Source organism: Juglans regia, chromosome 5 (genome assembly GCF_001411555.2).
Source record: "Juglans regia cultivar Chandler chromosome 5, Walnut 2.0, whole genome shotgun sequence".
Classification (NCBI taxonomy): Eukaryota; Viridiplantae; Streptophyta; class Magnoliopsida; order Fagales; family Juglandaceae; genus Juglans; species Juglans regia.
Window position 1 is genome coordinate 10,505,322 of NC_049905.1, and position 16,689 is coordinate 10,522,010.

At 30.2% G+C, this 16,689-nt stretch overlaps 1 protein-coding gene across 1 annotated transcript; it reads left to right on the forward strand.

The window, feature by feature from the left end:
* Window positions 1–3,969: 3,969 nt before the first annotated feature.
* LOC108980580 (double-stranded RNA-binding protein 2-like) lies at window positions 3,970–9,306 on the forward strand. The gene is made up of 3 exons (XM_018951539.2): window positions 3,970–4,523; window positions 7,701–7,920; window positions 8,353–9,306. Exons 1-3 carry the CDS (start codon window positions 4,278–4,280, stop codon window positions 9,084–9,086), a joined length of 1,200 nt encoding a protein of 399 aa, XP_018807084.2. The 5' UTR covers window positions 3,970–4,277; the 3' UTR covers window positions 9,087–9,306.
* The last annotated feature ends 7,383 nt before the right edge of the window (window positions 9,307–16,689 follow it).

A 16,689-nucleotide genomic window follows, 5' to 3' on the forward strand; every position in this document is an offset into this window, starting at 1 on the left:
TTTCAGATAATTTTGATGGTTCAACTGGGGAGCAAGAGTAGAAAGTTTAGCAACGTGAAATGATCGTAGTGGAATAAGTGCCTGAGGGTACAAATGCTTATTTGAGAGTCGTAGTTAGTAAACTGATTTATTTTTCGGGTATTTGATTTGATGAGTTGAGAATGTTTTCGAGTTTTTGGAAAATTTCTAATTTATGTTATTGGGGATTTCTTTATTATCGTCAAAGAGGAACTTAGATTTTTTGTTTGATTAAGTGTATTAATATTTTATGAGATTTTCTGGAGTTTATAGTTGTGTTATTTAAGTTAATTTTAAGTATTAAGAGTTAACTCTCCGGACCTCTGAAAACGGGGCGTTACAGTGATTGAAGATGCAGAGAAGATGCTCAAAAATAGGATAGATTGGAAAGTACAATTTGTGCATATAAATTCTAATGAGGTAGCTCATATACTTGCAAAAAATCTCTAAGTTTAGAGTCTAAACAGATATGAATAGAAGAATTTCCTGATTGTATTAGTCAAATTCTAGAAAACGACATGAGTTGTAATGACAACAATTATTATCAATGAATATAGGATGATACGGTTTGATTAAAAAAAAAAAAAAAGTTACAACAAACAGTTTTTTTTTTTTATCAAACTTGATAATTAGTCATATTGAAGTTTCAGTGTGAATAAAATAAAATAAAAATGCATCTTATTTCCAGTTCATGTGCTTTCTTCACGAAGAAAAAGAAAAAAGAAACCAATTGATCAAGAGACTTAGGAGAGATATGAGCATAAAAAATTATTATGGGGTTAAACATTTTTATATTTTTAAGAAATGGAAAAATTTTACAAAAAAAAAAATGGGCTTTTTGAAATTTATATCTTCAAATATTAAAAAATTTTGGGGCCGGGTTTTAAATTCTTTTAGGTGTGCATAAATGTTCATTTTTCTATTTTTGAGGAAATTTTTGGATTTTAAGAAACTGATTTTTTTTTTCATATTTCGTGCAGTCTCAAGAATTCTAAATAGAGTTAGAAGAGACTTTTTCAAAAATATTTGACAAGTTTCAAGAAGGTTTTCATATATTTGAAAGGATAAAAAATATTTTTTTAACTTTTATTTAAGTTAAATAAATAAAAGTCTAGTTACAACTTTTATTAAAAAACCAAATTATCTCATCTAAACTATTTCATATAATCATTATAATTTTTTTAAATTTTCATATAAAATATAATAAATTTTTTAATTTTTTAAAATATCAAAATAAAATAATATTAAAAAATTATATTATAATAATATTTTATTTAATTTTAAATAAAATATTTTATTTTATTTTATTTGATCTGTATAACAGAATAAGGCTTAAGAGGGTCTCTAGCAACGCCCAACGCCAAAAAAATTATATATCCCTTCTAGCCCCCAACTACATTCCTCCGGAAAATGTTCTTTCAAGTTTTGTCGAAGAATAATATAGCTAGGAATCGATAAGATATTAAAGCTATTAGTAGGCTGGTAATGTTTCGTACCTTCGTATTTATGACATGATTCCTTTTAAAAATGAGATATACAATTTTTTTTATATAATCATATTTTAAAAATTTTTAAAAATTAATATTATTTTAAAATTATAAAATTAATGTCACCACGTCCAAACTATTTGATCTTTTTTGTTAGATCAAATTTAGAGCAAATTGTCTCTTAAACTTAGAGAACCGTGACAACTTCATTTGTCTCTTAACTTTTAGATACCATCTAAGTAGGGGAGATGAGTGAGAAATAAGAGAATAAGATGAGGAGGATGAGAAAAAAAAGAAGAAGAATGATGAGGTTGTCGTGGGTTAAGGGGGGATGAGAGATTAGAGAAAAATGAGAGAGAAATAAAAGAAAGTGAAGAAGAATTGAGAATAAAAAAGATCTATAGGTATTATATATAATATTATTATTCTTGTTAAACTAAATTAATTATTTTACTCATCATTCATATACCACATATTTAATAAAAATAAAAAATAAAAAAATTATATGTAATATATAGTGTGTAGTATAAAAATAATGAATAAAATCTTTTCTTAGTTTTACATGTTATAACCCTTCTGCCTGTCCAGTATTATTGTGTAAATTGTTTGCCCGATACAAAGCGAACCATACAGATGGTCAAAAAATAGGAGAAAAATATTTTTATGATGAGACTCACACAAAAAATATTAAACTCAATTAATATCGTAGAATCTATGTGTTTCTTTCATTCTAAATTCTAAGATTTGGGTAAAAATATTTAAAATACGAAGCAACAATGGTTTCCATATGCAAATGGTATTGTCTTAATTTCTTGAGTTACTTTTTATTGGATTAAAAAAATGAGAAATGATATTTTCAGTTCTATGTGTGCAGACCCTTTCATACTTCATTTGAAAAAATGAATAAATCTGAGATTACATGAAAAAAAATATTTTTTAAATTATGAATTCTACTTTTTTTTAAATGGAGTGCGTGAGATTTGTACATTGTATAACTAATGTTAATCTAAAACTGTATCTGATATTACTCATTTTTAATTTAGTATTTATTATTGTTCATATAGTATTATGTATAAAGTGAGCACTTGATATAAATGTTATGCTATATAAAATTTACTTTATCCATCTTCTTGCTAATTTTTAAATGTTTACTAAATATGAAATTGATTCCTTTGCCTTCTAATTGCACCTTTTACCCGATGAAATTTGAAAGAAGGATCAAATTAGCTCATAATTTTTCAATCTATTAATAAATCATTATAAGCATCACATCAACACTAATAACTATTCAACACGTCAAGTGCTCAGCCATATTGTGTGCACCAATGGTAAAGAAACAATATAAAATTTTCAAAAAAAATAATAATATCAAATATAAATTTTAAATAGATAAATCTCATATAAATTTTTTTATAAAAAAATAAATTTTATTAATAAATAATAATTTTTTTATTTTTTAATATAAAATTTATATTTTTACAAAAATTTATATGAAACTTATTTATTTAAAACGTATACAAACCATTCCTAAAAAATTAAAAATAATCATTCAAAAAGTCACAAGAATCTAAAAAAGACAAAAAATGAAAGCAAACTAAAATACAAATAAAAAAAACAAAAAATATATATAACTTAAAGTAATTAGTGTTAGAGTAGATTTGGTTGTTAAAGTGAGTTGAGTTGAGATGATAAAATATTGTTAGAATATTATTGTTTATTATTATTATTATTTTAGGATTTGAAAAAGTTGAATTGTTTATTATATTTTATTTAGGATTTAAAAAAGTTGTAATGATGAGTTAAAATGAGCTCAACTTCTAAACAAAGCCTTAGGTTGTATTTGGATGTTGAAGTGAGTTGAGTTGAGATGATAAAATATTATTAGAATATTATATTTTAAATTTATTATTATTATTTTAGAATTTGAAAAAGTTGAATTGTTTATTATATTTTGTATTGAAATTTGAAAAAGTTATAATGATAAATTGAGATGAGTTTAGATGAATTAAGTAACCAAACGAATCCTTAATGTGTAGTATTTTCCTTGGTATTAAAAAATCTTCATTAGTATTAAGTTGCGTTTGGATGTTGAAGTGAGTTGAGTTGAGTTGAGATGATAAAATATTATTAGAATATTATTTTTTAATATTATTATTATTTTAGGATTTAAAAAAGTTGAATTATTTATTATATTTTATGTTAGGATTTAAAAAAATTGTAATAATGAGTTGAGATGAGTTGAAAGATGTTTAGTAACCAAACGAAGTCTTAATATAGTGTTCTTAAAAAATTATTAAGAAACTTTCAATATATTGATTTAAATAATTTTTTGAGTTTGAACTAAGTATAAAAGGAGGAAAAGAGAGAGAGAGAGAGAGAGAAATTAGAGTGAAAAAGATGAGATCCATGCAGCCTAACGTTCAGTTGACTCGGGGCAGTAAAAGCATTTGTATAATAAATTCTCCCTTTTAATAATCCCAAAAACACATTGAACTTTCCTGCTCGTTTCTCTCTCTCCCTCTCCCTCTTTCCCTGAGAGCTTCGCATCGTATTTCTCTCTTCTGTCTCTCGCCGGAGAACCCATCCTCCGGCGCCATAACTAAGAGCCAAAGGTGCGAACCCATTTGTTTCGACCACGGCCGGTCTGGCAACCTCGGAGACAGATCGGATCCAAGGAAGTGGGCGATCGGTACTTCAATTAGTTAGCTGGCAGAGAGGATAGAATACAGAAGTGGGAGAGAGAGTGATAGAGACAGAGAGAACTGAAGAAAAATGTACAAGAACCAGCTTCAAGAGTTGGCACAGCGGAGCTGCTTCAACCTCCCCTCCTACACGTGCATTCGGGAAGGTCCTGACCACGCGCCTAGGTTCAAGGCAACCGTCAACTTTAATGGAGAGATCTTCGAGAGCCCCCACTACTGCTCCACCCTCCGCCAAGCCGAGCACTCCGCCGCTGAGGTAGCACTTAACTCCCTCTCCAACCGCGGTCCCTCTCACTCGCTCGCCGCCAGGATCCTGGTGAGTTTCACAGCTCTCGTTGCCTTTCCCCAGCCCCCCCCCCCACCCTCCCAAGCCCCGTCTTTAAAACGGCCATTAGGGTTTTTTCAGTTCCTTATTCATCTTTTATTTCGAGTTTGTTTTCTCTAAATAATAACTAAATAATAATTTTTTTTTTTATGTGCTTCGTTGGTCTGATGATCAGCTCATCCTGCGCATACAGCGTTTTTGCTCTTTTCTCTGAGAGAGAGAGCTATCTGGTTTTGTCTTTCTTTTATCAATGTCTCTGAGAACCAGCCCGTACTTGCTCTGATTTTCTGGTGTAATAAATTGCTCTATGAGGGGTATTTTTAGGTCATAAAGTAAGGGAGACGGAGTGGTTAATAACCGGAACTTTGTAAACCTTTGTTCATCTGCATTTTACCCTATGTTTGGTTGCCAAGAAAATGGAGGAAAAATAATGCAAAATAATTATATATTAAAAAAAAGTTGTAATCAAATTGTCTGATGTCATAGCATCCGGAAGATTAGACCCCAAAAAAATCAACTTAGATAACTAAAATGGTTGTTTTGGCATCGATCAGTGGAGGTTTCTGCGTTTCAGGTCCCAAATGATGAGTCTGGCATTGGGTTCCAGATAATAGATTTGGATACATGTACCTATATCTTTTTAAATATTCGGCTAGACCTGTAACAACCCGCTCCCAGGCTTAGGAATAAAATCACCTTTAGAAATTCTTGAAAATACCAGAGTGTTACTGCTGAACCTGACCTAAAAATGTTTTCTTTTATTTTGAAGGAATTGCCAAGTATAAAGATTTTCTATAATAAATAAAGTTGTTTAGAATTAAAATACTGAAATCATAAATGAGAGTGTGTTGAACATTTATTAAAGTTTCTCAAAATCTGTGCCATAAAAATTATAACGTAAAAATCTATGTACATGATCTAGGCTACTGTCAAACCTCTCTAGACTATGCCTCATCCTACAGCTCGACCTTCATAAATATTCTGATCTAGAGTGTTTAAAAACATTAAAACAAACTAAAATGAGTCAATGACGCAGTAAAAAATCTATCATAACGTAAACATACTTAAAATAAGATTTTTCATAAAATATTTCATGCTGAGAATTTAAAATCATGACTGATCATACTGATGCTTATGTTATATATAACTGATTTGTCTGAATTAACTGACCGATCTGATTTATCTGACCAATCTGACTTATCTTGCTGGCCGACACACATAACCCTGTGTGCAAGATTGTGCACTAACTTCCCCTACTACAGTAAAGGAAGCCGACTGTGCAGTACTCTAGTGTACTACGGTGAACCACGCTTGAGTCTGTGGCTTGCAAGCCCACACTGAAACTGTATTGGTATCATGCATCTGAATGATCATTCTAATTAACTGTTTTGAGCTTATATTACATTTGATCTTATGAAAGTTTACGTGTCTTATACAACGTGAGATGCATAATACATACATAACTATAATATGCAGAATGAAACATTATGAATTACGTGCTTGCAAATATCATGTCATGCATGGTACGTAAACATTGGTTTCGAAAGAACTGGTTTTAATAATAATATATATGACTAGCTAACATATGCTAATCTTAATTTATGATCAAGCTACTTACCTTATAGTGTTGCTTCCTAAAATTTTCGACAAAAAATGATCACAGTGCTAGACTGAGAGGTTTATGTTTTTTTTTCCAAATAACACGCAGAATGGAGATATTTTTAGAGAGATTTGGGAGAGGGTGACAACCAATTTGAGTTGGGCTTGGTTAAATAGTTTTAATGTGAATATGACTTGTAGAGTTGTATCCCTGTTGGAATAGGATGCTAACGAGTTCGAGTTAGACTCAGTCATAATCATTTAAGAAAAGAGTTTGAATTTAAAAACATGACCTAGTAGTTCATTTAATGTAGGATATGCAGTGACTAAGGTTGCGTTTGGTTGCAAGACTCAGCTGAGCTCAGTCTAATTTTAAGCTGACTCTAACATCCAAACACCTAACTCTCAAATTACTAAACTCATCTCAATTCAAAACCTCCTTACATGTGAAACCCACAACCTTTTTCAACTTAACACATCTTTATATGTGAGATCTACAATCTTTTTCAACTTCCCATAAAAAGTATTAAACTCATCTTTACATTCAAATACATTTTAAACTCAGTTTAGATGAGCCTCACATAACTTCTTTCACTACTCAACTCACTACTATGCATAAAGAATTGAGCTCAGCTGAGCTCACCTCAACATTCAAACGCAGCCTAGGATTGTGCAGGAAACTTCAATCAATGATGAGTTTAAAGTGAAATAAATTTCTAATATCCAATCTATAAATTCTAAAAGAAGTCTAACTTATTTAATAAATAACAATTGAGATTTAACCTAGTTATTGAGCTTAATTAAAACTCATAATCAACCTCAAAAAATTTTCGCTCATGGGCTTATCCAATATGACCCATTAAATATAATTTAGGTCCAATAAAAATTATCAATATTCTAAATTTAGAATTATTGGGCCGGGTCGTTACAAGAACACTTACATATAGCTTCACTAGATATTTTTTATTTCTTCTTTTAACTTTAGGCTTGGGTTGGCTAGTGCATTGAAGTCAAAACTTTGCCTTCTTATGTATGGATTTGATAAGTATGGTAGTGTCCATAGGAATATTTAAATGATACATTTAGCAATTTAGAAGATAGGGGGTGAACTTTGTAGTTTGAGTCTTCAATCTTAATGATGCAGATATTATTGAGTAATCAATCCATTTATGGTGTATTTTTTTATGGGCTTAGCCCGTTCATATAAGTTGCAATACTGTGGCTTAGATTTATTTGGATTAGCTGCACTGCCTATATCAAGTTTTCCCTTTATGCAGCCATCTATATTTATCCCATTTTGTCATACTCTTCAGTCTCTTCTTAGCACGTTCCGAAATCAAATTTTAATGCATGATACTAGATTATAAGATGAAAGGATCTACCCCTTCTCTGGTTTTGTACTAATATAGATTAATTTTATGGAAAAAATCTGAACAAACGCTTAAAGCCTATCAGTTTGACCTTGAATGACATTTGCTACTTGCTTTTCAAATTATGATGCGAACATCCAAGAAATAGCACAGATTTAGTTTGCTTGTCCTGATACTGATTAGGCTATACTTTGGTTAGGATGAGACCGGTGTGTACAAGAACCTCTTGCAGGAAATAGCACAGAGAGTTGGAGCCCCATTGCCACAATACACAACATTCAGGTCAGGCCTTGGGCATCTACCTGTTTTCACAGGGACGGTGGAATTGGCCAGAATAACATTTACTGGGGAACCTGCCAAGAATAAGAAACAAGCAGAGAAGAATGCAGCTATGGCAGCTTGGTCATCTTTAAAACAATGTGAGTATTTATCCAACTGTTTTTAATAGTTGGAGTGAGCGAATAGACGCTGGAGTAATGCTTCTGCCCATTATTTGATTTGTTCGCTTAATAAAAATATTATTAGGAATAGCACCACTAGAAGATGGATCTCATACCTCTCTCTTGAGCTCCAGTAAAATATACAAATTACTAAACATTTTGCATGCAAAGCAATGTAAATGTAGCATAGAGTTGGCCGAAGTGTACCAATCATCAGTTTAGATTGAAGCCTGGTGACTGTTACAGAAAATAAGAATCTTTGGAGGACCACTTTATCGATTCATTTGGACTTACCTTGTCCACAGTTCAAGGCTCAATGCCATGATATTAGTGATGCTATTTTTGAGTTGTCAGCAATGCTCCTAGATGCCTGTGAACATCGTACTGAATGTTACTTCTCTTTCTGGCTAGTGGCAAAAGAAGCTGCAAATTCTTCATCTGACACAGAGAACAATGACGAGCTGGAACAGATCACAATAGCAAGGGCTTTATTGAATTACCGTATGAAGGAGAAAATCGCAATGGCTAACCCCAATGCCCCAATACCATTTCCAAAGAAGTTTCCAATTCAGAGCCTCAGACCACCCAGCCCACAACCTGCCTCCACAACCACATCAAAGATCCTCCCCTTAATTTGCCAGAAGACAGCTCCTCGAAACAGACCTCCATCAACAACGGGAAATGAGAGCCAGTTGCTAACACCAGAGACGTCTTCATTGGATGGCTGGGTAGCTCGTCCACAAAAGTTCCCTGCAGCAGGAGCAGTTCCTTATGTTCCCATCCGACGGTTTAGGATGCCTTGCCATGGTATTGCACAGCCAGTGACAATAAGGACTGCAGTGCCTGTTTACTCTGCTCCACCACTTCCTATGCCATCCAAACCAACCCCTCAGTTGATGTGGGCACCATCTGTTCGAATTGCTCCTCCAGTCTCCATTAGGCATGCTGTTCCAGTATTTGCCACTCCACCCACGCGGAAAGAAGACCCTCCTCATGTTGTTCGAAAAGAAGATCCTCCAGCTGTTTCTGCTCCTGCCCAACTAAGTAAATCACAGGCTCAAGTAGAAGAAACAGAGGGAACAACTGCAAACAATCTACAAGAATCGAAGACAGTAGTACAAAACCTAGAACTACTCAAAATATGAGGATTGTTTTTAACTTGAATTCATGGGAAGCAATGTTATGTTTTTGCAGAGTTCTGAAGTTTGCCTTCTCCATCTTTCCTCATCTGTTATATGAGTGATCTTACTTTAGCTTCTTTTTTAATTTTTTTTTTTTTTTTTAACCGTTCTCATCTTTATTTTGTTAAAAGCTACAACACTAGATTAAATTAGTAATCAGCAGTCTCGAATCTTTGCCATTCTAGCTGTGTCTACTTCTCTGCTTGACTTGTTATTCCTTATTGTTCTGTGAAAAACCTAGTTCAGAACCCTTGATGAGTGGGTTCCCAATGACTGGGGGACTTTATGAAAGAAATATTTGATGTGACCATAGGGTTTATCTTCGACAGTTTTGTCCCCTCCAAATATGTATATACATCATATAACCACCTGGGACCTTGTGGATGATGAATCAGACCTTCTATTCCAAATGATTAATTGGTTAGATTTGCTGCAGAGTGATAATGGTGAATTGTCTTCTGGTTCATGGGAAGAAGTTGCTTATGTCTCCTGTTACTGTTGCTTCTCAAGTTTCTCCATTTCTACATCTTCTACCTGCAAGTTTTTCTTATTAGGTTGCTTTGTTCTGAGCTAACTTTTTAACAAGAAACTAGGGTTTGGTCCTGGACTAATTAGTCTGGCTATTTTACTTTTTATGAACACTGAAATGACAGGAAGCATATAGCAATAGAGTAGGGACTTGGATGAAATTATCACCATGGCAAAAAGTCTTAAGGCAATCTTTTCATTGTTTTTCAAGAAATTATATATACAAATTTTAAATATACAAATATCACGTAAGATCTTTATAAAAAAATAAATTTTATCTAAAAATGTGTGAAAATGTACTTTTTGTTTTTTTTTTATGAAACTCACATTTTTACAAAAAAGTCTTGTATAAGATTTTTATATTTAAGGCTTATACTTAGTATTATTCTTGCTTCGTGTACAAAGATATATATATATATATAATTATTTTAAAAAATTATATAAATTTTAACTTATCAAAATTACATCAATTTTTAAATTCAAATTTCAACCCCAAAAGCAGAAAAAAAAAATTAAAAAAAAATATTCAGTCCTTTAGTACTCTTCAAATGCATCTGACAACTGCAATAGCAGCTTATGCACCAGAGGGCGGTGTATGGAAGACTTGCCATGTCACGTAGTTATATTAAAAAATCATTTTAGGAGACTTGCTCTGTAGTGTCTGAAACTATAAGAGATGCTCAGAAATGAATCGGCTATATATAGCCTTCAGTTCTACTTCTATGTAGGAAGCAGTTGAAACTTTAAAGATGTATACAGAATCCAAACAGTGTTAAAACCAAAATAGATATATGAATCATGCTTGTGGGTATCCATTTTGAGTACCGATCATTTCTTCGATACTATTTTTTTTTTAATAATTAAGTAAATATTTTTTAAATATTTTAAATAAATAAAAAAAAAAAAAAAGCATTTAACCTTCCCAATGACAGTGTCAGAGCCACTATACTTATATAAAGGTTTCGCTTGCACTTTCTCATACGTAGTCACCAATGATGTTCTTCATTATTTTTTTATATTTTACTTATCAATAAATAAATAAAAAGTAATGAGAAGTATATAAATCTAAAATGTGCAAAACTTTTTGTAAGAATATGAATTTTACTTTTAAAAAAAAAAAAAGTTGATTCATATTTTTATATTTTTTATGAAAAATTTCATTTTTTTATAAAAGAATTATTCAGAACTTGTCTATTTAAATCTTATAAAAATTATTATTCCTATGTGAGTATATCTTGTATAAAAATTATAAAAGCAAATATATAATTTTTATACAATTATGTAATATAATATTAATTATTTTATTATAATTATTTTTTACTTTTGCTTTTGCTTTTGCTTTTGCTTTTGACCTTGACTTGTTTAAATTCAAAATAAATATTTATTCTATTATAATTGATGGAGTTGTGAAATAATTATAAAATAGTAGCAAGTGTATGACTTCTTGTCACCGAATTATTGTTGTGCAAGGATATGAAAGATTTTATTTTTTGGACTCGTAACAAATGGGGCTTACATAAAATTTAAAATCTATGCAATTTTAACGGTAATTATTTGTTTCTTTGTGTTCTTATTTTTTATCTACCAAAAAAAGGGGTTTACTAATTTAATTAATTTTTTGTATTAATTTATCTTCTTCCTTTTTTTATTTAGAAAATAGGGTATCGAATTCCAGACCTCCATTTTAAAAGTTAGGGGTTATGTCAACAAGATCACAGGTCTTTAACTTGTATTAATTTATCTAATAAAAAAAAGAAAGAGGAAAAAATATTCTTACCTTATATGGACCGAATCGGACCGATGGTTCAGTCCAGAACAATGGTGAACCGAAATTTTCAGTCTGTGACTCTCTGAACTTGACCAATTACAACCCTAACATTGTCAACTATTTAAAAAGACAGCAATTTAAAATATAATAATCTCAAATAATGTGTATGATCCCTTTGAAAGATGGCTTGGGTCATTTTATTCTCCCCCCCATCTGCATAATCATATTTATTGTTCACATATGCAACCCAAACTTTCATTCGACACCAATGATGAAAGCAGGTCCTCTTTGCTATAAATAGCAGAACCAGAACAAGGGAGAGTATTACATAATCCAGGCTCTAACCTAACATACACATGGTTTATTCCCCATTCATATATTGTCCTCTGCTTGTTCTTATTTGCAATAGATGATGTTCTGATGTTAAAAGTCATGCAACTCCACATATGATATGTTCCCCCAAAAGACTTTTGAAAATTCAATATTATGGTAAATAGATCACTATGATGGGCCAAAACCAAACTGATTTTTGGCCATGTAGATTGTGGGTGTCCAACCCATAATTTTATATGATTAGCAACAAGCATGTGTTTAGGAAAGCAAACATGGTGGCGGATTTTTTAGCTAAACATGAGGCTAATGGCCTAATAGCGGGACTCGGGATTTTTTTGGGGAGGAGATTGGTCAAGGGAGGCTTTGAGGGCTTCTTTGTACAGATTGATTGGGTATTTCTTATGTTAGACGTTATGAGATTTTTTGTTTTTGGTTGGGTTTATTGCTGTAATTATGATGGTTCATCTGCCTAGTGAGGGTTTATTAATAAATGGAGATGTCGCCCTACTTTTCTTAATACATTCATATATATATATATATATATGATTAGCAATATCTAGAAAATATTGATAATAATGATAATAATCTAGAGAAAAAAAAAAGGTGAAACTAATGAGGCTAAAGAGAGATTGATTTGTGCTTTTCTTTTTTTAGGGGTAATTTTTTTAGTGCTAAAAGATGCTTGAATAGGAAATGGAATTGTGTTTTCCTAACCTAAAAAATTGCCAATTTGTTTTGGAGTAATATTAAGACAAGTTTTAAATAGATAAGTCTCATACAAATTTTTTATAAAAAAATGAATCTTACTGGTAATTAATAGTTTTTTTATACTTTTTTAAAGTGAGATCTAATTTTTTACAAAGACTTACACGAAATTTATCTATTTAAAATTTATACAAATCAATTTTTTTTTTAATACCCAAACAATAGCTAATCTTATTTTCAAGTCTCAATGACAACACCTAATAATTCTAATCTTTATGACAGATTAGGGGTAACCATCAGGTGGTTAGACATAATTAATCAGTTTGAACAAAGAAACCCCATTTCTTTTTTGTTTCTTCTTTCTTCTGCATTATATTGTCATCTAGTGGACTTTCATTCAATATGACTGAGCCAGCAGTGGCATCTTTATCCAATTCTGATCTTTTTCCAATGGTGAAAACAACAGAGCATTGGGAGCATCATGGTTAAAAAGTTTTTTTTTCCCCTTAAAAAAATGCTTGATTTATACCGAACTTTTATACAAATGAATTTATAAATTGATCTACTTATTACGAAATATTAAATTATAAAATTTTTTATTTATAAATAAATATGAAATCTCACGTTAATCTTTATGGACATATTTAAAATAAAAAAATATAAAAAAAAGTTCGTCTTTTAAACGTTTGTATATAAAGATTGAGTTTCTATTTAAGTAGAAAGTGTTATTTTTTGAACGTTTTTCTGTTGAGAATATTAATAATAGCAAAAATCAGACTAGTCACAAAAAAAAATAGTGTGCTGGTAGAGTTTTAAATACATTATTTTAATTTATGATGTCATATTTAATATAAAGATATCACGAAATGTATACGATAATGAATGTAAATTTTTTTTATGAATGATTGATGATATTATATAGATATATAAATTTAATTTTATAAAATATTTATAATACATATAATTTATATGAAATAATTTAATTTTAATTTAAAATTTTTTAAATTAAATTATATCACGCCAACGACGTGGAATACATAGATTTGCCAGAGAATACAAACTCATTAACAGGTAACAGGTTTGCCAGAGAAGCAAAGGCAGAGAGAGAGAGAGAGAGAGTCTCCCTTAGTTTGCGAGGAAGTGGCTGACTTATATGTGGGACCAAGTCTCCACTTCAACGACACACCAACCCACAAAGCAATGCCACCTCAGCATTCTATTGATTTACGCAACAACAATTATTTTAATTATTATATTTGATTTTTTGGGTTTTTCTTTTTTATTATTTTCCTTGAGGAGTGTACGTATGGAGTCTGATGGAGACAAGATGGGCCCACAAGATTGGACTGGAAATGGGGCCCAAAAAGGAGGGGGGGCTGGCAAGGGGAAGCATGGCATTATATTCCTTTCCTATGTGAAAAGCAATGGCTAAAGGCAAAAGATGGGAACCCTCCACCCATTAGGAAGAAGAACAATCACAAAAGGCAAAAGAAAACAAAAGAGAAAAATTTCAAGGGGGAGAAGAGAAGGGGGACAAAGTGGAAGGATGTTAATCCCATCACATAAAGTTTAGGAAAAAAAATTATACCCATTTGACTTTCTTATATCTTATCATACACTATTGATTGTACTATATATCTATCTATATATATATATTCACCATCTAATTATATGTGTCATCTTTTATGACTTGTTCTTGCATAAATTCTCGAGATTTTTTGTTCCAATTCTAGAGTTTTTATATCTCATCCTACACTATTGATGATATTATGTGCATGTCTATTTATCATGTAATATCACCGTCATATCTTCTGATCTGTTCTGTTTGATTCAACTTTATGAGAGTTTATGTTCAAACTGTATAACTTATTAGAACAAACAAAGCAAAAAATAAAAGTTGAATTGTTTCTGAGATTAGATGGTAAGTTGAGTTGAATAAAATATTATTTTTAATATTATTATTGTTTTATGATTTGAAAAAGTTGAATTGTTTATTATATTTTATATGTAAATTTGATAAAGTTGTAATGATGAGATAAGATGGATTGAGAGTGTTTCTGTATCCAAACGGGATCTTATGAATCTTGTATAGTTAGCTATCAATGCAAGTCCTGAAAAAAATTAATCAATAGATCTAGTTGAATCCAATTTATATACATATATTTTTTTTAATGAAACTATGTTATCTTTTATTCTTACTAAAAATGCCATACCTTAAACTAAATCATTAATGCTAAAGTCATGGGAGAAACAAATATGTTATATAAGAAATTATTTAATCACGAAAGAGATTTTATAAAAATAAATTTATAAATTTATGTGGTTTAATATAGTGCATCATATTAAAAAATTACTTTTTATTATAAATTATATATAATGTATCACATAAAATCACATCAATTTATGAGTTTACTTTTGTGTAATCTTGTTATATAGGAGGCACTTCTTATATTACATAAGTTCTTCTATTTTTTTTTAGGAGTGATGCTACTATGTCCCATAATTCATTTCACTATCTTTATCTTTTGACGTGACATTATAATCTAGTTTTATTAAAAAAATATATATTCAAGATAAAATGATATTAAAAAATATAAAAAAATGAAGACTAGAACTTAGATTTCTTTTACCCTTTTATATCTATATTTTTAATTTTTTTTAATAAATAATGTGCACCATATTAGATTAGCGCATCAAAGAGACAAAATGAACTATAGGAATTAGGAAATTAAATTGATTGTGGGTGTGGTGAGGCACAGTTATGCCGACAAGACCATATGTAAAGCAATGGAAAGGGCTTTTCAACGTTTGAAAGTCAAATTCTTCAACTTCTGTATTCTCCTCGACAAATTCTCCATCCCTCGTTGTGTTTATCCAATTGCCTATTGGAATTGGGATTCCAATTTTCTTTTCCTTATAGGAGACCGAAGACGTCTAATTTTGAATTTGGCGTTTGAACGTTTAAAAGTTTTCTACGGTCATTTTCAGATAAAGACAGCTTTGAAAATACATGATTTTATTGTTTTACCTTGAATATATAAATATTAAACGACTAACAATTTAAGTTTAAGCGTTGAGAAATAATATTTATAATCGTTGAGTGCGCAAGTACAACGCAATTTCTTTTAAAAAAATAAATAAATATGAGATCTGCATACAAAAATTTAATTTTGTAATAATAGGTCTCATTTTTTTTCAAAATAATTACGCAATGCTTACACATTCTACGATTGTATATAATATTACTCAAATCATAATATTTTAAAATAATCTTAAGAATGGTCTTTATTTTTATTATTATTAATATTATTACAATATAATTTATAGAGTATAGATAATATTTTAAAATAAAGAATGGTTTTTATTTTTATTAATATTATTACTATATAATGTATAGAGTAGAGTTATTTTATGTTACAATAATTTTAAGGAGGTCATTACATATAGATTCTCCTTTTATATCCATTTTCATACAACTTTTTCCGTGTTTTTGCTTTTTTTTTTTTAGTAGTTTTTATACTTTATTCCACAAGTGATAACATATGACATGACTCATAAATTTAACATGAACATGATATGAAATAGATAGATTTAAGTTTGAGGTAAATAGATTTGGGTCTAATATAAATAAATTTGGACCAAAACGAGTTAATCAATAAAACATGATTAATAAACAAATCTATTGGAGGGAAAATGTATCGAATAGGTCTAACCCAAACCAAACCAACCTATTGGAGGGCTTCGAGGAACGGTGGGTTGCCAAAGTGAAGACTCAAATAAGTGCTCAATGAGAATGAACCTCGTTGAAAGTGCTCACTAAGAGCTTGGGCTATAATCGAGTCAAGTCAAACTAGTCTTTGATTTGCTAAACTCGACTTGACTTAAAATATTCGAGTTCGATATTTCTATTTATTTTTTGTTCAAACTCGATTCGGTAAGCTATACTCCAAATTTGAGCTTGAGCTCGTCCCACAAATGAGCTTAAGTCGAGCTAAGCTTGAGCTTGGCTTGAATTTCTACTTGTTAGTTGTAGAAATACTAATATATGAAATTATTAAATTTTATAGACTAATTATTGTACAAATTATAAAATATAATTATGAAATATATTCAATATATAAACATACGTAATTAGGTTACATATTATATATTTAATTATAAAAATGTTATGCTTATATTATTAGCTAATATATAATATATATATATATATGCGTGTATGTATATATTTATTAA